The 23,560-nt window shown below is 38.2% G+C and overlaps 1 protein-coding gene across 1 annotated transcript; it reads left to right on the top strand.

Moving 5' to 3' along the window:
- On the top strand, positions 1 to 23,530 carry LOC129245591 (phospholipase ABHD3-like). Its single transcript, XM_054883855.1, has 7 exons — positions 1 to 296; positions 373 to 542; positions 613 to 950; positions 13,176 to 13,259; positions 22,831 to 22,961; positions 23,029 to 23,194; positions 23,256 to 23,530. The coding sequence occupies exons 1-7, from the start codon at positions 201 to 203 to the stop codon at positions 23,462 to 23,464; spliced, it is 1,194 nt and encodes a 397-aa protein (XP_054739830.1). The 5' UTR covers positions 1 to 200; the 3' UTR covers positions 23,465 to 23,530.
- The last annotated feature ends 30 nt before the right edge of the window (positions 23,531 to 23,560 follow it).

Below are 23,560 nucleotides of genomic sequence, written 5' to 3'. Positions count from 1 at the left end.
AATGAGCACAGCATTTAAGTTATAATTTTGTTTATCGTAAAAAGGGCCTCAAGCAACGCCTTACGCATTCGCACAAGATTTGTTATTAAGCCGCGAACTCTTAGTTTTGAAATTTGTTTACGTAGTGTGGTTTGGGTTTGGTTACTTGAACCAAAAGTGTTTGAACGAAAAAAAATATTTTATTAATAAGCCTTTGAGCGATGTATTTTGAAGTCCTCAATACGATTTCTTGGTGGCCTGCATTCTTCGCGGCAGTTAATATTTTCTTCGTTTACTATTTCACTCAAGTCGTACAGGTGAGATTGTTGCCGATTGAAACACAAATGCAGGACTTCATAAATCCGCAATATACTTGTCTGCCATGTATTCCAGCGCCCGCGTCTGATTAGCGCCGATGGACCACTAAAAGAGTTTCTGCGTTATAATGTTCACACAATTAGTGAAAAGTATTGGCCAACGTTTTGGTGCTTGGGTGGGGCCGCGCAAATGTTGATTGCGAACGCGATTCGACAATTAGTTTTACCCAAAATCAACTATAGACGGTGAGATCATAAAACTATATCGCCGAATAAATTTAAAAGAAAAATAAAAAAAAAAAAATTAAATTCTTAGGGAAATACTAAAATTAAAAGATGGCGGTGAACTTGCCTTGCATTGGTTGGAGGCAGGATGCAGTGAAAATGCACCCTGCATTATACTCATACCCGGCCTTATTGGAGAACCTCAAACTGATTATGTAAGGAGTTTAGCAACAATCGCTAATAAGGCTGGATTACGGGTCGTCTTGTGCAATTACCGTGGCTTGGGCGGTGTAACATTGAAAACACCGCGATTTTACACACTAAATTGCTATGAGGATCTAGCGGAGGCGATTCGTCATGTGCATGAGAAGTTGCCAAAAGATTGTAAACTTGGTTGCGTAGCCCTTTCTCTGGGCACTTTCATGTTGGGTATGTAAGAAGTGTAAGTTGTTAAGTCAAGCCATAAGTTCTGGCCATTTTCCACCAGAAGTTGTTTAGTGAGCCACGATGTACTCTCGCATATAAAGCATTGCATCTGGTCATATTATAAGGCGATTCAAATGCGTCATTATGCTTCAGAAAAATTTCTTCGAAAGTGTTTTGTGGGTTACAACATTTCTAATGGAGGTAAATATTATGCAAGGTGAAGTCCAAAATAAACAAGACTGTCGTCATAAAAATGTTTTTGAAGCCGCCATCTTTTTAATGAGTCAGTGCGTTGGAAGTTACATCCATAGCTGACTTCCGGTGAAAGCTTAGTGACATTCGATTCAGTGGAAGCGAAGAATTTGCGTCTAAAGTGTCAGTATATTTGTGTCATCGGTACAAAATTGAGTTTCGAACAAAGAGCTAATATCAAATTTGGTTTTAAAACCGGTTGACACTTTTACCGAAACATTTGAATTGATGAAAAAAGTTTACACGTCTCAGAGATGGTTATGAGGACATGACAATGAACATACGGGCCCCCCAAAATCAGTAATCCCCAAAAACTCCATCGAAATTGTTCGTAAATTTATCAAAAATGAACCGAAATCATCGTTGAAATTCATAGAATCGTAGTTGAATAGCTCGATTCATCGCATTTTAACTGATGATTTGGGCTTACAAGTTAACTGAGGACCAAAAATTGCTCAGAATTCAACATTCGAAAGACTTCATTAAAGAGACGAGAAAAGAGGAGAACTTCCTTTACAACAGTGTAACTGGGGATGAAACGTGGTGTCAAAGTGCCGAATGGAAGACCCCAGACGAGCCACCACACAAAAATCGCGTTTGGAGAAGTCGACAATCAGTCATTTGTTTTGATGATTCCAAGGGAATTCCCTTCTACAAGAAGTTCGTGCCAACGGGTCAAACCGTCAATGCAATTTTCTATACTGGGGTTTTGAAGCGTTTGTTGCATCGCATTCGTCGAATTCGCCCTGTATACCGTGAAGAAGGAAGCTCGCACTTATTGCACAATAATGCATCGATCAACTTTTGTGACTAATTGTTAGATTAGAAATGGCATTTTAACCATCAATCACACACCGTATTCGCCTGATAAGACTCCCTGTTACTGCTACTTATTCGGAAAGTTGCATTTGGCCATGAAAGGAAAACGTTTTGCGTTCGTAGAGGCCATCATTCCGGTCAAACAACCAAAAAGGGTGTAAACGCCAATTATAAATTGCATCTGGTCAAATTGACGCATTTAAAAAATTTCTTCGAAAGTGTTTTGATTAGTGAGCCAGTTGTGCGTTTCAGCATTTCTAATGGAGGTAAAAATGAGAAAATTCGACATATTCTTCAGTAACACTACGACCAAGATAAAAAGTTGGAATAGCCTGCTAAAAAAATGTTTATTGTGAAAATGATTGTTCCAATGGTTCCGTTCTGATAATATGGATGCCACAGCTGATGTACGCTCTGTCGGATATGTCAATAAAATCACAGAATTCGTGGTGTGAGCAGTTATTCCATTATCTAGGAACTGAAGATTGGTCAAAAAATCGTTTGGCCCAATTATACTCATATAAAGCAGATCTCAGAAAAAGTTCGATCGATGGATGACACACGGATTGGCGCAAAATAATCTTTTGGACCGAATTGATGCCTGAAATTCTTTGCTTAAACGTAAGCCAAATTGTTTTAGTAAGTTTTCTACCTTGCGAACAAATTTCAGAATATCTGCAACAGGAGCATTCCTGATTTCATTCGGATCCATTTCAGCTCGCTGAAAAATATGTAGTCTTGTCTTTGCCAATGCAATACAGTTGCATCAGATATGCTCTGTGGTTTCATCAACCTGCAGACAGAGTCTACACTCTGTCTCATTCTCAATGTGAATTTTTGAATACAGTAATAATCAGCTGTCAGAAAACCTACGCAACGCAGTCGAACCATTGTTGAAGCGGATGATGAATGACAATGAAAAATGCTTGACTTAAGGGGGTCTTCTGGTCTCGAGGCCCTGAAATGAAGGGTTTTTTTGGGGATTGATTGTGATTTTTCTTATTTTAAAGGTACATGTCTTGGCTTTTAAAAAATGGTTTTGACTTTGAAAAAAATTAACACCCGCGACCTTGAAATGGCGCTGAAGACGTCCACCTCCAAACGAAACAGGTCTCCATTTTGGTCACGGTTTTTCCACCTGTGTAATCAGAAAGCAAAAATTAGATATGCGTTGTCTTCAGAGTTGCCCTGGTTAAGTTTTCCCGTGACAGATTTTTTTTTTTTAATTTTTTTCAAAAGTTATGCAACAATTTGCAAAAAAACTTTTTTTGCTCATTTTTTGAACTTTAATAGGTTATAAAAATGGAATGAAAAAAAATTTCAAAAATCGTACACGGGGAAACTTAGCGGTAAGTTTTCCGAACCTTTTAAGACCAAAACCATTGAAATCGGAGTATAACTACTATGAAAAGTGTGACCAAAATGCTTAAAAAACACGATTTTCGGGGAAACGCGTTTAAAGATAAAGTTTATGATAAAACGGCGGAGGAGGGTACACTTCGGTGCCCAGAAAAATGTGAAAAAATGCGATTTTCAAAAAATCCTTTCTGTGGCGTATTCTCGCATACACATACAACAAAATTATGCAAAAAAAAAAAATCGATTTTTTTTCGCTGGAAACCAGAAGACCCCCTTAAAACAACAGCCGAAAAACATCCTTGCCAAATCATTGCGAGCTGACCGACCCGAATCGGTCACCAAACCTGTTATGTGAATTTTCTACCATTGAACTTCTAGTCGCCTACATTCGGTTTTCGTCTAGCATCGTTGGGTTCTATGTTACTAGGACTTTTTCTGTTTTATAACAATAGTTAAAATATCATCAAGCCCGTATTAACGGCCCATAAGGTTTTACTGTATTTTTGGTGAAATTGGAGGCGATTAAACACTAAGAGCTGCTCACATGGGGGCAAGCATTCCATTCCGAACCTCCGCCGTCAACAAGTGATCAGATTGAACCAGACGATCAACCAGAAGTGACGCATATCAAGTTTTTGTGCTTCATTAAAATAACGCCAAGCCGTATTATGCTTAACCCTCCGTTGAACAGCTTGTTTTATATCTTCGAATGAGCACCTTTTTTCGTCCTGTTTGAGGATACTTTTTAAAAGGTTATATCCATAAATCGATAAAAAATTAAGTTTTAACAAGCTACTTGGTTGCCCATAATACATACGTTAAATTCACGTCCAAAGTCAAAAAAGTATGACAAGTCCCAGGTGCCAGTCAAAAGCACCTTGAGTTTGGAGGAAAGGTTATTTCGCATCCGCCACATAATCCAATCCTGACATAGCTTCTGCTCAAATATGAACGAGACGGATTTAATAAAACACAAACGGTCAATTATTGTTCAATTTTTATTTTATCTCCTTCAAAGTAATCACCATTGGAGGCGATACACATATGCCAACGTTTTTTCCAATCATCATAGCATTTCTGGAAGGCCGATTTCGGTATGGATTTCAGTTTCTTCTTCGAATTCTCTTTTATGACTTCAATTGTCTCAAAATGTTCTCCACGGAGCGGCAACTTGAGCTTGGGAAACAGGAAAAAGTCACATGGAGCCATAGCAGGCGAATACGGTGCTGGCGGAACGATATTAACATTATTTTTGTTCAAATAATCGCGAACAAGACGTGATGTGTGAGCTGGTGCATTATCGTGATGCAAGAACCATGACTTGTTGTCCCACAATTCCTTCCTTTTAAGACGAATGTTCTCGTGCAAACGCTTTAAAACGTCTAAATAATATTCAGCGTTAACCGATCGGCCTTGCGGAAGGAACTCCGAGTGCACCACACCTTCGTAATCGAAAAAAAACAGTCAGCATAACCTTAATTTTTGACGACGCTCATGAGGCAAGTTTTCAACCGATGTGCGGCCCTCTTTGAACGATTTGTACCACTGGAAAACACGTGCACGCGATAAAGCAGAGTCCCCATATGTTGTCTGCAACATTTTTAAGGCGTCTGAAGCCGAATTTTGTTGGAATAAAAAAATTTCAAACAAATTCTTTGTTCAACTTGAATTTCCATCGTTAAATTCGAAGAACACACTTGAGCTTGACTTGTTTACAGTAGCACAGAAAACAAACTATGTGACATATCACGCTGAAATTTGCCATGTAAGCTTATAACAGTTCTACCATCCAACAAAAAATTTATTTTTGCCATATGTCATCCGCGGACCGTTTTATTGATAAAGTCTCGTTCATATTTGAGCCGTCTTTATCAAGCATATAAACTACTTTCTCAGCCCTTTGGGGGCTAGTGTCGCTGAGGACGCGAAGTATTGGAGTGCGCAGTAAAGGAAATACGTTGGACGTTATAAAAACTAAGGTCTTATTTAACACAAGAAAATTTGTTCATAAAATCAAAAAATAATTATAAATAAACTGCTATCACTGCTAAAGTTGAAATGCCTGAGTGGATTCCTTATCGCACGAATTTCACCTCCACTTGACGAAGTAACGCCGTCATCTTCCATCTTATCAGATTCAAAGTAATATTCGTCCGAGCTGTCACTATCTAACGTATCATCTATAGATCGCCTAGCCATCCTGCGTAGAATAAAATATAAAATATATAAAAAGCCTGCAGGCTCCTTTGGCAGTGACGCTGAGAGACTCAATCGAAAAACCGAAATTCGTTCTGACTCTACCGTCGTCTCACTTCGTAAGTTTACATTATAAGGAAGATAAGACTTCATCGCTAATGGACAGACGTCGCGAGTCATGCAGCTACGAACTAATTTGGGCGGTTATAGTGCTGGCCGCCGTAGCCGAATGGGTTGGTGCGCGACTACCATTCGGAATTCACAGAGATTCTCGGTGAAAACACCAAAATTAAGAAACACATTTTTCTAATAGCGGTCACCCCTCGGCATGCAATGGCAAACCTCCGAGTGTATTTCTGCCATGAAAAAGCTCCTCATAAAAAATATCTGCCGTTCGGAGTCGGCTTGAAACTGTAGGTCCCTTCATTTGTGGAACAACATCAAGACGCACGCCACAAATACGCAGGTGTATAAGCTTAAATCCGCTGTGTTTTAGTAAAAAAAAACCCTTTTTTTTATAGAAAGCAAAAAAATAATTTATTCAAAGTATTTGCCCTCGCTAGCTATACATTTTTCCCATCTCTCGGGCAATTTGTGTATACCACGCCAAAAGAATTCTTCATCTTTCGAGGCGAGCCACTCGTCAAGCCATTTCCGGACGTCTTCGTACGAATCGAAGTGCTGTTCGGCGAGCGCGTGATCCATCGATGAAAACAGATGATAGTCCGAAGGGGCCAGGTCTGGTGAATAAGCGGGATGAGGTAGCACCTCCCAATTGATTGTCTCCAAGTAGTTTTGGACCATTCTTGACGTGTGCGATGGGGCGTTGTCGTGGAGGAAAATCAGCTTCTCATGTCTTTGTTCATAACGAGGCCTTTTTCACGCAAAGCACGGCGCAATTTGATGAGTTGTTGGTGGTAGCGATGAGAATTAACAGTTTCACCAGGTTTCAACAGCTCATAGTAAACGACACCCTGCTGATCCCACCAAACGCACAGCATCGTTTTGCGTCCAAAGCGATTAGGTCTTGATGAAGAAGTTGATGGTTGGCCGGGATCGACCCATGATTTTTTTCGTTTAGGATTCTCAAAGTATATCCACTTTTCATCGCTAGTCACCACAAGATGCAGGAACGACTTTCTTTTATGCCTAGCCAGCAAGATTTCGCATGTGTTTTGGCGTCGCTCCATCTGTCTATCGTTCAATTCATGGGGTACCCATTTTCCGACTTTTTGGACCTTTCCCATGGCACGTAAACGTATGGAAATGACTGGTTGAGTGACACCTAACTGCTCGGCAAGCATTTTTTGCGATTGGGTATCGTCCTCATCCAAAAGAGCCTGCAATTCATGGTCCTCAACTTTTCTGGGCCGATTTTCACGCTTCTTGTCACTCAAGTCAAAATGGCCGTCTTTGAACCGACGAAACCAGTCTCTGCAAGTTGTTTCCGATAATGCACTGTCACCATAGGCCTCCACAAGCATTCGATGCGATTCGGCAGCCGATTTCTTCAAATTAAAGCAAAAAAGTAGAGCTTCCCGCATATGCTCTTTTTTTGGCACAAAATTAGACATGATTACGCAAGGAAAAAAGTGTGTTGCTGTATGAAATCACTTATGATGTGCAGTGATTGATGTAAACAGGTGTCGAACCCATGCAAAAAAAAATATGGCATTTCTATGGTAACTTGATATGCTCACTAACGCCATCTACGAGCAATCAGCGGATTTAAGCTTATACACGGAATTGTGAAGCTGCCTTCAGAACAGACAAATAAACTTAATCGAGCAAAACGGCACATGCGAGTATTTGATCTAAATCGAATAATCCTCACTATGTTGATTTCATCGTCGCAATAAAGCGAGCAAATATTCAGCACTTTTTACTGAATTTTAATAATCCCACGAAATAACAAAGTTCGGCAGAAGGCAAATATTTTATATCAAGTCTGTTGAAGTACACAAATACTAATTACAAATTCATTTTTTTTCACTGAGGTACAAAGTGCATGCTCGAAGAAAAAGCCTAGTGCCGTCAACAAAAAAAAAACGACCAAAAATCAACGGTACTAGGTTAGTCAATAAGTTTTGCGCCTCGATAAGAAAAATACAATTTTATGGTTTGAAATATTTGGTAAAATCTCGCTGAACATCAATAAACTTATTCCAGTGAGATTCCAATTTATGAATTCCAGCCCTGAAGTGAGAATCTGACAGGGCTGCAAAATACGCTTCCACAGCTGTTATGACGTCATTAGTTCATGAAAAGTGCTTTCTACGCATGAATTTTTGTAGGTCTGAAAACAGATGAGAGTTGCTGGGGACCAAAGCTGATGAATACGGTGGATGCTCCAACAATTCGAACTTTAATTCATGCACGCTTATGCCTTGAAGTTATATTTTAATGTGTTCGTCCGCTCCAGGTTGGTATACGACGCCTTTACATAAATTTTTAATTAACAGGATCGAACGTGTACAAAAGGTGTCTCTGAAATTTATAATAAGATCAGTAAAATTTTCTGATCCTATCCCATCTTACGCATACGTTTGCTTTTGATCAACCCGTAGGCCTTGGAAATTAGAAAAACGACTCTGTCTCTCGCGTTTGTTTTCCATGTTATTCAAGGCGACTTGATTGCCAATTTGTGCTTCAAAGTATTAATTTTCTTACACTTCCCAGAATTCTTCGTAATGCTCTTCCTTTCTACTTAAATTAGTTCAATAAAAAATATGCTCGCAATGCTCCTATTGAACGTGCGCTTCGTGATTCTAATGAGATATCCAACTGTAACGTGTTAGATTCGGCATTTTCATGAAAAATAATTTTTTTCTTTTGCAAATAGGGTCTTTTTCACGAATTTTTTCCTTCAGCTGGTCTGAAAGGTTACAAATAATATTCAGAATTTATTGTTTTACCAGTTTGCAAGTAATCCACAAACGAGATTTCTTTCGCATCCCGTAAACTTGATGCTAACACGTTCTTGGCCGATTGCCGATTTCTGTATACGAACTCGTTTCCGAAGAACCAAGTTCACACTACTCTTTAGCCTCTTGTTCCGATTTAGTATCACGGTGATAGCCCCTTGTCTCATCCATAGGGATGTATCGACGCACAAAATCCACTTTATCCCTCCGAAAACGCTTTAAATGTTGCTGAGAAAGTCACATTCGAATGTGTTTTTGTGCCATTGTTAGCGAATGCAATCCCCATTGTGCACACAGTTTTCTGAAACCCAGTTCTTCAGCGAAAATATTGCTTAGGGTTTGAGAATCCTGGGGCTTCTACTAAATCTCTTTCAGTCGCTCGACGATTTTCCAATACGATCAACTGTATTTTTTCTACGACTTGTGGTGTTGTTGCTGTTTTTGGACGTCCTTGACGTGGATCGTCTTCAAAGGTTGTACAGGGTTTGATTGAAAAGTAATGAGCCTTCCCGGGCGGAGCGTCCTCCAAGCGATCAACCGAATCGGCTGGTGGGGGAAAATGATCGTTGGACCTTCCCCAGTCCCAGTTCGCTGGCAACAGCGGTGCAGTCAACATCGCTCCGCGCGTGAAAGCTGTTTTAAAAGTGTGTTAGGATTTTGCAGTGCCGAAAATGCAGCGATCGTTGGAGCAACGTTACTCGATCAATTTTTGCGTAAAGCTAAACAAAACGAGTACCGAAACCATTGGGCTACTCAAGGAGGCTTACGGGGACCAATCTCTGTCCAGTGCACAGGCAAAACGTTGGCACAAGTCGTTCAAGCCCGGCTTCGGCCCGACCTCGTCAACAATTGGACCCTTCATCACTACAATGCGCTGGCGCACACCGCCTTCCTCTGCACCTCTGCATTGGCCAAGATGGGGGTTCCGGTGTTTCCCCACCCTCCCTACAGCCCAGACCTGTCCCCTCCTGTGACAGCCGAATTGAACGCGATTCCGGCGGATGAGTTTAACAAATGTTTCCTGCAGTGGAAGGTCCGCTACCAGCGGTGTGTTGACGCTCAAGGGTCCCAAAGTATTGGGAAACTAGAAAATAAATAATGAATTCGCCTTGTTTCATTCTGAGCTGACAGTCACATGAACGCGGCGAAAGAAAAAAAAAAAACAAATCTGCCACCTTTAATAGATTCGCCTTGGTACCAACATAACAAAACAAAAAAAAGAGGTCGTCTGTAAAATCGGTTTACTGACGATAGTTTAACGTGATAACGTATAAGAAAATACTGATTGAATGGTTGCATTTTTCAAAAGAAAATTTCAATTTTGTTTGATAGATATTTTGTATGGATATAGAGAATGAGTTAACATTAACATAACCTAATATACTTGAACATAACATAACATAACGTAACATAACATAACATAACATAACATAACATAACATAACATAACATAACATAACATAACATAACATAACATAACATAACATAACATAACATAACATAACATAACATAACATAACATAACATAACATAACATAACATAACATAACATAACATAACATAACATAACATAACATAGCATAACATAACATAACATAACATAACATAACATAACATAACATAATATAACATAACATAACATAACATAACATAACATAACATAACATAACATAACATAACATAACATAACATAACATAACATAACATAACATAACATAACATAACATAACATAACATAGCATAACATAACATAACATAAAATAAAATAACATAACATAACATAACATAACATAACATAACATAACATAACATTTCATAACATAACATAACATGCTGTTCAAGCAAGGTAACGCCACATGAGCAAGGTAACGACACATTTTTTCGTGCGTGCAGCCTGTTAAATCGAATTATAAGACGTTATCACGTCAAAAATGAGGCTAGTAGCAACGCCCTCTCTTATCGAACCGCAAAACTTATTGAACAACCTAGCATTTTGTACTACACTTGAAACTTGCACTTTGTTATACTAAAATTCAGTGAGCTTTAAAAAAAACTGCGCACCCAGAAAAATTCTGAGAATTCTGGTTAAAAATTTAAAGTTTTTATGAAATTTTAAAAACTTTTGTACAAATTTTGAAACTTTGTACGGTCTTTGTTGTAGCATGCACTAATATTATATTTGCAAAAAATAGTGTTGTGTTTATAATTTTGCAACGGGGTGTATGCGAGAAGAAATCGTTGGGGTACGAATTAATGGTGGTTGAGGAAAAAGAAATTCATTAAACTTACATAAACCGCATGCTAAACGCCTCAGTAGTAGCTATCAGGCTGGTTTTCAAGAGGGAAGATCAACGATTCGCCAAATTTTCGTACTAAGACAGATTTTAGAAAATAGTCGCGAATACGGCATGGCGACGTATCAGCTTTTCATAGACTTCAAAGCAGCTTACGACAGCATAACTAGGAGCCAGCTCTTCTTAGCGATAGCAGAATTCGGTATTCGCGATAAATTAATACGTTTAACACGCTCGACCAAGCAGAATGTAAGGAACGTAGTAAGAGTTCAGAACAATGCGTCGCGAGAGTTCGCTACCTTGAACGGACTTCGGCAAGGGGATGAACTCTCATGTCTCCTCTTTAATATATCCCTTGAAAAGGCTATCATCAGGGACTCTGCCGTAGACACAAAGGGAACTATTTTGTTTAAATCGGTTCAATTGCTGGCTTACGCGGACGACATAGACATAATCGCCTCCTCGCTGCCGAGTTGAAAAGAAGCCTTCGCAAATATTGAGAGAGCAGCAAAATGTATGGGTTTAGAAATAAACGAAGCCAAAACTAAGGCGCTAGTTTCAACTACATCGGACTCTGTCAGACACAATGTGGCTTAAATACTAAAAATCGGTGACTATGGCTTCGAAGTAGTGAAGGAATTTAAATATCTTGGAGAAATCATTAATCATGACTACAAAATTTCTGCAGAAATCGGCCACAGAATCCTTATGGCTAACCGCTGCACAGTGGTCCGGCGGCCGGACAAAATTCAATTTTTTCAACATTTTTGAAATAAAAATTTTATAATGCAGATGTTTTCTTAAATATCCAAGGCAGATTTCCTGAAAATATTACTTAATTTAAAAAATTTTTCATTGTAGTTTTTTGACTTTAAATATGAAATTGTATGCAAATCGTACTTCATACAAGAGTTTCATTTTCATGATTGCAAATAAATATTATCATTTGATTGTTAACCAAATATTGAAAAAAAAAGATAATTGAATATATTAACGGAAACAGTAATAATTCTCTTAAGTTGTGGTACAAAATCCAATTTTTTTTTTTTTTTGAAATTTCAAAATTTTTCGAAACATTTTTTTTAAGATCATTGAACTGACACAATGACAGATTTAGTAAATGCTTTGCTTTGTTCATCAGATGAAGTTATAATATCAAAAACTAAGGTTCCGCAAAAACAAGCCAAAACCATTTTCAAAAAAGGTTCTTGCGCTTTTAAATTTGAAAAATATCCAGCCTCAGAAAACAGCTCATCAGAAACCGAGGATTCTGAATCATAAAAAAAAATTAAAAATGAAAAACAAAAAAACCACTAAATAAGCAAAAAAATAAAACAAAAAAATTAAAAATTAAAAATAAAAATATTTAAAAAAAATTTAAAAATAAAAAAAAAATAAAAAAAAATAAAATAAAAAAAAAAATAAAAACAAAAAAAAAAATGAAGAGAGAATAACCTTACCGTAAACCTCCACATGGTACTCTCTGGGGTCGTGAAAAATGTAAAAATGAACTCACCAGCTAATTACGGAAGTAAAAATGTATTTATAGTATCCAATGAATATAAAATTTGCTAAAACTAAGGTCAGATTCGTCATCACTGATCCTTAAAACCCCTAAATATATATTTTCAGCTTAATTAAATGAGTTTTTGAATTTTGTCCGCCAACGCCTTCTGGTCGGACCACTGTGCGCTGCTATTTTTGGCTGTGTCAACACCTAAAAAATCGCCTCCTATTAGACAGAAAAACAAAGATTTCACTGTATCGCTCAATTATAATTTCCATTTTGCTATATGGTAGTGAAATGTGGACACTCAGAGATGCAGATAAACAGAAGCGAAACTGCTTATTTTCGAGAGAACAGCTCTGCGAAAAAATTTTGGCGCGATATGCGACAAAGGCGAGTGGCGGAAACGCTACAACCATGAACTCGAAAAACTATAAGCGCACCCATCTGTGATAACCACAATCATGGTCAACAAATTGAGATGGGCAGGTCACATATTGCGGATTAACACGGATTATCCACCTCAACAAATACTCTTCGGTAAACCACAGACACAGACAGAGAAGAAGGGGCCGCCCGCCGCTTAGATGGATTGACGGTGTAGAAAAAGACGCAGGCTTCTTGGGATTTCGGGCATGGAGGACACAGGCATGAAACAGAGCCAATTGGAGGCATATGATACAGTGAAGGCGAAGACCCGACCAGGGTTGTCTAGCCAACAATGATGATGACGAATATCCATGAGTGAAAAATATCTAAAATCAACAGAAATATTTCTCGACAAAATTTATTAGTTAAATTTATTATTTAAATTTAGAAAATGATGTATTACATTTCGAAAATCTTTGCCTTATTGAAATTTAATTATTCTCTTTAGGTGCATATTTGGCGCAAGAGGAAGAAGCCAGTAAATACCTCACTGCTGCTATGATGATTTCACCGCCTTGCGATATAAAATTTGGTGGGTGTATACATTTCTAATTGTTTGGTGTTAATTTTAAGAACAAAATAGCTCGAAGAGGAAAAATGTTGAATACGAAAGTGATTGCTATGCGCGTTCCAAAGTAAACAGAACTCTTTGAAAATATTATTTTCAATAATAAGTGCCGTTGTCATGAAAAAATCTTCCTTCAGGTTAACGGGACTGGAATTTAGAATAATGTCTATTGGGCAATTTTTGGCAAACTATAATGTCTTTATTAATGAAACTTGGTGGACATGTTAGTGAGGTTTTAAGGAACATTCTTTATAACTCCAAATTATTCGGGAAATAATAATTTTTTAATTACTTGCCTTCAAAATGCCCTCGGGAACTTCACTATAATTTGCCACATTATACTATATATTTTTTAACACTTCACTAAAATTCACCAAATATACACTCACACGCGTGTTTTTACCGATTTTTATGCTAATATTCGAATTATTTTTATTAAAATTAAATGCAAATGCATTTGAACATGCAATCACTTTACAATTTTAAACGCGAATAAGAAGAAGATTGGAATGACAACAGTATGGTGTTGCCGGATGCCTGCAAATGAAAACAAAAATATGAACAAAAATTAAGTATTTGAGTTTAGTGTTAAAGCTAAATACACACCAGGCAACCGTTGCAGCAACACGGCCATGTTGAAGCAACCGTTGCCTCGTGTGTAGCTGTGTTGCCAATTGATTTTCGTGTTGCTGCAACCGTTGCCTGAAATATCAAATAAATTTGATTTTCGGGATAGGTTGCTGCAACCGTTGCTTCGTGTGTATCATTGTTTACTGCTTTTACTCGTTCAGTTCGTTGAAAACAAGCGAAGAAGAAGATTCGTGCGGAGTAAAATAAAGTGAAAAAGGAAAAAATGGCAATTGAAAATAATGAAAATTATGTTAATTTTATTAACGAATATATAAATTTGAGAGAGCTGTAGGATATAAGTAGTGAAAAATGTAAAAATAAAAATTTTAGAAAAAAAGCATACGAACAATTAAAAAATGAATACAATAAAATTGATAAAAATTTCAAGTCCGCAAAAGAGTTTCCTGTTGCAAGATACCGCAAAGTTATTGCCAGTCTAATTTCTGCTGATATTGCCTCTCTCATTATGGTATCTTGTTTCGTTATTTTGGCCTTTACGAAGTCCAACAATTTTCTAAACAGGGCTTCGTCCATCCTCATGTAATTTTTATAGTCCGCTGGCTCATTTTCCTTCAATTCTTTCAGCAGAGCCTCTCGTTCGAAAATTCGATTTTTTTTAAAACCCAATTTTTGGACCAAATTTTCTTTCTCTTCTTTTGTTGCATCTCTTCTTCCTCATTTTAGTACAAAAGTTCGTCAATTATAATAAGAGAAGTAATTTTTCGTATTTCGTCGATCATTTAAAAAATTTAATTTTACGTATCTTCCGCTTGTACCTTTCCTGCACCACAGTTATACACAATACTGAGATTGAAGCAACGGTCGCAACGTGTTTCTTAAACAAAGGCAACACGTTGCTGCAACCGTTGCTTCTACGGTTGCCTGGTGTGTATTTAGCTTAATGATGGGGATGGGGGTTATTGTGCCTCCTTACCAGTCCTTACTACATACACGCATATGCCGTTTTAATTTTGGGTTCAATGGTTTTAACACGGAAAGGAGTTCTACGCAAAAATACTGAGGACCCGTTTGTAAAACTGATCGAAGCAATACAACACACTTATAAACCGCAATTTTTGGCTTTTAATTAATTTATTATTTTTTGTGATACGCTTAATATCATTGTTTTTAAATAAGTTTCGATGCGTTGTATGTTTTTATTTTCAAAAATATTTCTCCGTTTTAAATTACAGCAAAAAATACTGCAGTTTTACAATGAACCTTCCACTGAACATCCCTGCACACGGACTTGGTTTTTTTTTTCAGGTGTATGGCAACACCAACTTTTCGCTAAATTATAGAACTTTAACATTAAATTACTTAAAAACTATAAGCCTCCGGCAGGTGCGGTGTTCAGTTTTAAGATGGGGGTACATCCCTCTATCCCCCCCCTTTTTAACCTTTTTTTCAAAGCGATAGACATTATACTAAATATAATATTTCCCGTTAACGGACTTGAACTTAATCAAACGCATAAATATCTTTTTCCTCATATTCATCATAGAAGAAATACGTTTTTCCAAAAAATGCATTTGAAATTTTAGCACCCTAAAAAGAGCTTATAACCCTTTTTGGACGTTCTCCGCTTTTATCTATGTACATATTGGGTTCTCCGGAAAGTAATTGCCGATTTTACATATAGACGGCGTTGATAATTGTTTCGAACAGCTTTTTACAGTTATTATCTGTCACTTTTAGCTTGCTTTAGAAAAAAGTGCGCGTAATTTTGTTTATATTTTGTCATTTTTACTTTATTATTATATTTCCATAAAGGAAAAAGCGCAGAGAAGGTTGCTAAAAATTTGCGTGATTTGTATGGTGATAAAGCTTAACCCTCTAGTGCATACTTTTTTAATTTTTAATTTAAAAATTTTCTTCGCTTAATTCAGCGTCAGAGAATACAAATCCGACATCGCTTTTGATATTTTACCTACAGTTTTGCCAAAAATTAGAAAAAGAAACTTTTGCCAAAAGGCACTGCCATGCAGTTAAGGTATCATTGTACCGTGTCAAAATAAGTACATATATTTTCGTTTTTGATCGATCAGTTATATTTTTTTTATAAATTTTTTTTAATAATTTAATTCGTTTGTATCTTTGCCTGCATTAAGATGTACATTAGATATATAAATACATATATTTATAAATATATATATGTATATATAATTATATATGATTGGTTTGACTTACTTATGTATGTACTTGTATTTGAATTAGTTATTTCTTGGTATGAAATTCTTTGAAACAGTTCTTTGTGGATGAATTACATAATGGAATATCGCATTTTTCACAATAAGATTGCGTCTGCGAATTACAAGGTTTATTTTTACAATGCAATTTTGCAGACCGATCTCGAAATTGACACCAGTGACAAAGATTATCAAAACGTACATTTGATATTGGCATATAACCTTTTTTTTTACCGACAACAAAACTTTCCACTTTGCTTGAGTTTGTTGGCCTTCCTCTGCCTTTGACTGAATCCTGGCCTATTTTAGTGAGAGCTTCTGCCACTTCACATCGAAATTCAGCCAGAGTCAAGCGTTCTTGTTGCAATGAATTAATACGACTGTAAAGAATATACGCATTAACTAATGTCATGTCTAACAAATGATAAAAAACACGGGTTGTCCACTTCTGGGTCTTTATGCGGATCTTATATCGGCCAATCAGGCTATCCATCAGGTCGACACCGCCCATGTGTTTATTATAGTCTTGGACAATTTGTGGACAATCAATGTACAGTACAAATGGGTAGAGCATCTGAAGTCCTGTAACTTCACCTCTGGTGTGAGCAAGCTCTGGTCCACCGTAAGGTCCCTGTCGAACCCGACGAAGCACAACGACAAGGTGGATATCACCTTCAACGGTCGTACTTCGTCGGACCCGAAGAGATGCGCGAGCTACTTTAGCCGGCAATTTATATTGCATCCTCCGGTCGACAGATCCAAGCGTTGTGCCACCAGACGGCTGCACAAACTGCCCTACAACAGTGCACCGCTTGCTTTCACCAGCGACGAGGTTCAGGGGGCCATCAAAAACATGAAACCATCAAAAGCCATTGGCCCCGACGGACTAAACATGCTGATGCTGAAAAAGCTGGGTCCATTGGGAGTAGAATATCTCACAAAGGTCTTCAACCTGTCTATGGCCACTCTCATCATTCCTGATAAGTGGAAATTAGGGAGAGTGGTCCCACTGCTGAAGCCTGGGAAACCCGCCAGCCAAGGGGAGTCTTATCGTCCGATAACTCTCCTTTCCCCAGTAGTGAAGACACTTGAGGCCCTTCTACTCCCACTCCTCACTCAACACCTGACTCCAGCCCCACACCAGCATGGTTTCCGTAGAGTGCACAGTACCACCACGGCACTCACCGTCATAAACACCCAGGTAAACCGCGGCCTCAACCAAAACCGCCCCTGCGAGAGGACTGTCCTAGTAGCGTTGGACCTACAAAAGGCTTTCGACACAGTCAGCCACGCCACGCTACTAGATGACATTTTACAGTCGACACTCCCGCCAGGGCTGAAGAGGTGGACCGCGAACTACCTGAGTGGTCGTCACTCGTCGGTAGTATTTCGAGACCAAACCTCAAAACAAAGAAAAATAAAGCAAGGAGTACCGCAGGGTGGTGTCCTTTCACCCTTGCTTTTTAATTTCTATATTTCGAAACTCCCCCAGCCACCAGAGGGAGTCTCACTGGTCTCATATGCCGACGACTGCACGATAATGGCGTCGGGCAATGACATTGATGGCCTATGCTCAAAAGTAAACGACTACCTCGCCAGCCTTTCTCGCTTCTTCCCTGCGAGAAACTTAAAACTTTCTCCCACTAAATCCACGGCGACCCTATTTACCACCTGGACAAAGGAGGTCAAGCTGCCATTCAGGTTCACGTCGATGATACCCCAATTCCGACGATAAACAACCCCAGAATTTTGGGAGTCACCTTTGACAGCTTGCTCTCCTTCTCGGCGCACACAACCGCTATTGCAACGAAAGTACAGAATCGCAACAAGGTCCTCAAGTCGCTTGCCGGCAGCACTTGGGGCAAAGACAAAGAAATGTTGCTGTCGACTTTCAAAGCAATAGGCCGACCGGTTCTGAACTATGCCGCGCCTGTCTGGTCGCCTGGAACCAGTGATACGCAGTGGACGAAGCTTCAGACCTGCCAGAATACTGCCATCAGGACCGCGACAGGATGTCTCCTGATGTCCCCTATTCACCACCTACATGACGAGGCGCACATGCTCCCGGTTAAGGAGCATAACAAAATGCTCGGCAAGCAGTTTCTGCTTGGGTATCACCGTAGGCCTCACCCATGCAGACACCTGCTCGAGCCTGAGCCACCTCCCAGGCACATCAGGAGACACTTCCTCAACTACGTGGACGAGATCCAGGACAAAACGGACAGACCTCTCCAGGATCAGACAGTATACAGACAGGCTATTAACGACATTCATCGGGAGACACTTACCACCTTCCTAAGCTCCCGACCCCCGAATGCCGTTATCGGAGTCCAACCACCACCTATCGCAGACGAAGAGCTCCAGCTTCCTCGAGAGTCCCGCGTAATCTTGGCACAACTACGTTCTGGATATTGTAGCAGGTTAAACTCCTACCTATCCAGAATCGACCCCGACATACTAAACATATGTCCTGCATGTGAAGGTACCCCGCACGACACTAACCACCTCTTCACATGCCCCATCAAACCCACTCATCTAACACCTCTCTCCCTCTGGACCCAACCCGTCGAAACTGCCAGTTTCCTGGGCCTACCGTTAGATGAGCTAGACGAAAACGACCGGTAATTTACACTACACTGACAGGGCGAAGATACTGCTACAACAACAACAACAATCGTGATAGTCCGACATTTCTTAATCCGACACGTTCGGTAATCCGACAACCTCATAACGTCTATGGATGCAATTGGCATTATTTTATTTTGATCAGTCGTAGCAGAGCAGCAGAGGGGGATTGTGTTTTGTTTCCCGGTCACAACGTATTTGTCATTAAATTTGAACGACGCCAGTTCTCTCGCGATTTCTGACGGTGTTGATGTGATTTTTTTCTGTCTTTTCAAGTCATTCGGTAGTCCGGAATATTTGATAATCCGACAACGAGTCGGTCCCGTATGTGTCGGACTATCACGATTGGACTGTATTCGTAAGATTTTTGTCGACGAGATTTTTGCAAACATGTATCTGTACTGCATCCGTGTGGTTGTATACCCACGTAAGTTGAAGCAAAACGGACGCTTCTGTTATCATTTCACAATACCGTTGATATATCGATTACATAAGCTGACCCAACAAATTCTTCAGAATAACCACGCTCGCGCTTATTTTGCTTCAAATCAGAGTCAGTAGCCAGTTTACAATTCATGATACGATTGGCGCGAATTGTTCCTAAGCTATGGATACCCCTGCTTTCCAGATAAAGTACTAAGCCCAGCGACGTGTAAAAATTGTCAAAATAAAGTATGTGGTTTGCAAATTCGGGGATGTTTTTAGATAACCTTACAACCACATTCGATGAGGCGCCTAAATCTGGAACTTCTTCCTCCATTTTATTATTGCCAGCGCCGGAATATACATAATTCAAACTGATATGAAAACCCACTAGTATCACATAAAACAAATGGTTTAGACCCCCATTTATGTGGCTTATTAGGCATGTATTACCTAATGGTTGTTTTCGTCATTTTGGTTGCGCACATTTGTTCGTCAACGCATAATCTTTGAGGCATTGGAATAGAAGAAAACTTTATATTGAAATGATCAATGACCCTTCTCACGTTATAAATGACGTCATAATCCTCGGAGCTTTTTTCTGGTCGTTGTGCATTATCAGCGAAGTGTATGAATCTATTTATCTCCTCGAAACGGTTAACAGGCATTGTTGTACGAATAGCCTCAAAACTATGTTGGCCCCAATATGACCGAACACTTGGATATTTATAAACTGACATAAAAATAAGTATTCCAATATAGCGCCGAATATCATTAGCCGTACATACAAAAGATGTATCTATCTGTTTCTGCCTCGCGTATAAGTTCGTTTCATTTGCAATAGTAGAAAAAAAATGTTCATCAGCAAAGTAGCAAAAACACTTATATGGAGTAGTTAATTGTACGAAACCAGACATATCCGGGCATTGGAATTTGATTTGATCTTCATGAACTTTCATGCTTTTCTTTTTCCACACTATTTTGCTTATTTCCTCATCCTTCTGTCGCATCTGGACAACATTTCCATCAAATCTCCTGATTTGATATATAACTACTGACCCCTGCGCACGTCTTAGGCCTTTTTGGAGGTGGTGTACTGTCACCATGTAAATTTACACTTAATTCTTCCCTGGCTACGGAAGCTGTGGGCGTAACCAAAGTTAAATTTAGATCTGATACACTTATGCCCAGTTCGCCATAGCCAAAACTGAATTTGTCAACCAAGTTGATACCGTCATCTATATCTTCATTATCCGTTGAGACCACGTCATCACAGCCTTCCTCATCTATAACATCAATAGTGTTCAGAAACTCCTCAATTTCTTTTTCAGTCAAACTTGAAACCTTGTTTTGCATTTTTTCTTTCCAACCATTCATTTTAACTTTAAAATTTTCAAAAGAGAAAAGTTCGTTACAAAGGAGTATTCACATGGTAACTGCATGCTGGTGCCTTTAGGCATTGAAACTTTGAAAAGTCACCCTAATGAAGTATACATAAAGCTAACACTTTTGACAACGGAATATCATTGAAAATACATGAAATAACTTACCTGAATTTTTTTATCACTTTCTTTGTATAAATTACCAGCGAACAAATACTTAAAAGTTTACACTTTTCACACAACTATTTTATGCATGCTCAATACTCAGTTTCTCGCGGACAACTGCCATTCATTACATAATGGCGAGTGAAGTAAAAACTTTGCATATCAAAAAAGAGTCATAAAATTGTATAAAATATGCGCGTTTAACTTTTAAAATAAAAAAGTTACATAATAATTCAAAATTCTATTGCAAAGCAAGCATTGCCTAAAGGCACTGTTATGCACTAGAGGGTTAAAAAAAAAGACAGTGTCGGAATTGGTTTATCAAATTGCGTTCTGCAGATTTTTCACTTAAAGATGAGCCACGTTCAGGTCGGCCAAGTGATGCCGCTGAAGGTGTGATCAAGGCTTTAATCGAATTGGATCGTCATGTAACTTTGCGGGAGATTTGGAGAGAAGTTAAATATATCAAAATCAACCATTCAGGAGCATATAAAGAGTCTTGGACTGGTAAAAAAGCTTGACATTTGGGTACCACATGAATTGAAAGAAATTCATTTAACAAACCGAATCAACGCTTGTGATATGCATCTTAAGGGGTTAGGTGGGTTTCAAAAGCTCAAAATAGGTACATTTTTATGAATTTTTTTTTTATTTAATCAACAGAATATTTCATTCCATCAATTTAACACATAAAAGATACATATTTTATAAGTAGTTTGTGAAATTTTCATTGAAAAATTTTGAAAATTAAGGCGTGGACACGTCGTCTCCTATGACCCCTCAAAAAAAAGTTCTCTCGGCGTAGTCAGGATAACTCATGACAGATTCATCTGAAATTCAAAAACAAAAAATTTTCTGTTAGTAGATGTTTCAAAACAAAAATTACATTTTTGGCGGCGTTGAAAACAAAAAACCCTTATTTTGAGTAGAATTTGCACCCTTCATGCCCTTGAAAAATTACTTGGAATAGAAAAAAAAAATTCCTTCGTTCAAGCACGAGATAATGTTATTTTGAAGAAGTGTGCAAAATTTGAAAGAGATCGGTTCATAAGTTTTCGAGAAATCGTGACTACCGACTTAAAAAATCGAGTTTTGAGATAAACGCGTTTAAAAACGAAACGCTGCACTGACATGGCCTGATGAGCGGAACTTCTGAAGGGTTTATCTCGTAGAATTTTACTCGGATCAATTTGAAATTTTAGGAGAATATTTTAAACATATTATACTATTTAATAAGACAAAAAAAATCGATTTTTTGAAATTTTCAAACCCACCTAACCCCTTAAACGCAAAGAAGTTGATCCGTTTTTGAAGCGGATTATCACTGGTGATGAAAAATGGATTGTTTACAATAACGTCACTTGAAAACGATCATGGCCCAAGCATGGTGAAGCGCCACAAACCACTTCAAAGGCTGATATTCACCAAAAGAAGATTATGCTGTCAGTTTAGTGGGACTGGAAGGATTTGGTATAAGAATTTTGAGCTGCTTCAGAGGAATCAAACGATTAATTCGGGCATCTACTGTCAACAATTGGACAAATTGAATGCAGCCATCGACGAGAAGCGATCTATCGTAAGGGTGTCATATTTCATCAAGACAACGCTAGACCGCATACATCTTTGGTCACTCGCCAAAAACTGAGAGAGCTTGGCTGGAAACTTTTGATGCATGCACCAAATAGCCCTGACCTTGCACCGTCAGACTACCACTTGTTTCGGTCTTTGCAGAACTCCTTAAATTGTAAAACTTTCGGCAATGACGAGGCTATAAAATCGGACTTGGTTCAGTTTTTTGCAAATAGAGGCAAGAAGTTCTATGAGCGCGGAATAATGAATTTGCCGGAAAGATGTCAAATGGTTATCGAACAAAATGGAAAATATATAATTGATTAAAGTTCATTAGAAGTTTTAATAAAAATGTATTTACTTTCTTTTAAAATATCGGCAATTTTTTTCTAGACAACCCAATACATCGCGTCTCGAGTCATGTCTACTTTGGAAAACATAGTTCGGAATAATTTGCATTTAATTAAATTAATTAATTTAGATTTTCTCTAATTAATTTACAAAACATAAAAATATATATGTATTAAAGCAATTTTTGAATATTTATTTTAGGTGTAATAAATTTGGAAAAGCCTTATTTCAATAAGATCTTCAATCATTCAATGATGCGGGAAGTGTTGAAATTGTTCAAACATTATTCGATTTTAAGGAAATCAAATATCGATGTAGACTTAGTGCTAACGGTAAGCCATAAATTTAAAGTTTTCATTTTCAAAAAAAATCTATATGTAAGTGTCAACATATACGCAGAGTAAAACATTAGGGGCCTTTATAAACAACCTATTAGTGAAAAGTTCACTCTTTGCCAGTTTAGAAGAATGTTACGAAGACGCAAAATTACATAACAAGCTGGGAAATATCACTATACCACTTCTGTGCCTTTGTGCCGCCGACGATATATTCCAACCAATCCAAGGTACTTCTTACATTTTGACATTTGCTAATGTTTAAATTATTTTTTATCCTATATTTTGCAGCTTTGCCGCTAGAAATTGTAGAGAAAAGTTCAAATGTCGCAATGGTTCTGTCGGAATACGGCGGCCATATCGGCTTTCTCGAAGGCTGGTGGCCTTTTAGAAGGGAACAATACATGGAAAGACTTTTTGTCGAATACTTTACTAAAGTTCTGTTCGACGAAAATGGTTCATTTCAAAGGCTCAAAGAACAACTAAACAAAACCAATTAACTACCAAACTAATTCTGTTAATTTAATAGGAGGAGATGGTGAAGTTCTTATAAATAACAGAAAATAATGTTCAAATAAATATTGATTTAATATTTG

Source organism: Anastrepha obliqua, chromosome 4, assembly GCF_027943255.1.
Source record: "Anastrepha obliqua isolate idAnaObli1 chromosome 4, idAnaObli1_1.0, whole genome shotgun sequence".
NCBI lineage: Eukaryota > Metazoa > Arthropoda > Insecta > Diptera > Tephritidae > Anastrepha > Anastrepha obliqua.
The sequence above is the reverse complement of the archived record's forward strand: the minus strand, read 5'-3'. Positions and strand labels throughout refer to the sequence as shown.

What these genes read in the sequence shown, in the direction of transcription:
- LOC129245591 (XM_054883855.1), top strand. Translation starts at nt 201, where the DNA reads ATGTATTTTGAAGTCCTCAATACGATTTCTTGGTGGCCTGCATTCTTC. An exon ending in GCCTTGCGATATAAAATTTG is followed by an intron (nt 13,260 to 22,830) that starts GTGGGTGTATAC and finishes TATTTATTTTAG; the next exon opens with GTGTAATAAATTTGGAAAAG. An exon ending in ATGTAGACTTAGTGCTAACG is followed by an intron (nt 22,962 to 23,028) that starts GTAAGCCATAAA and finishes ACATATACGCAG; the next exon opens with AGTAAAACATTAGGGGCCTT.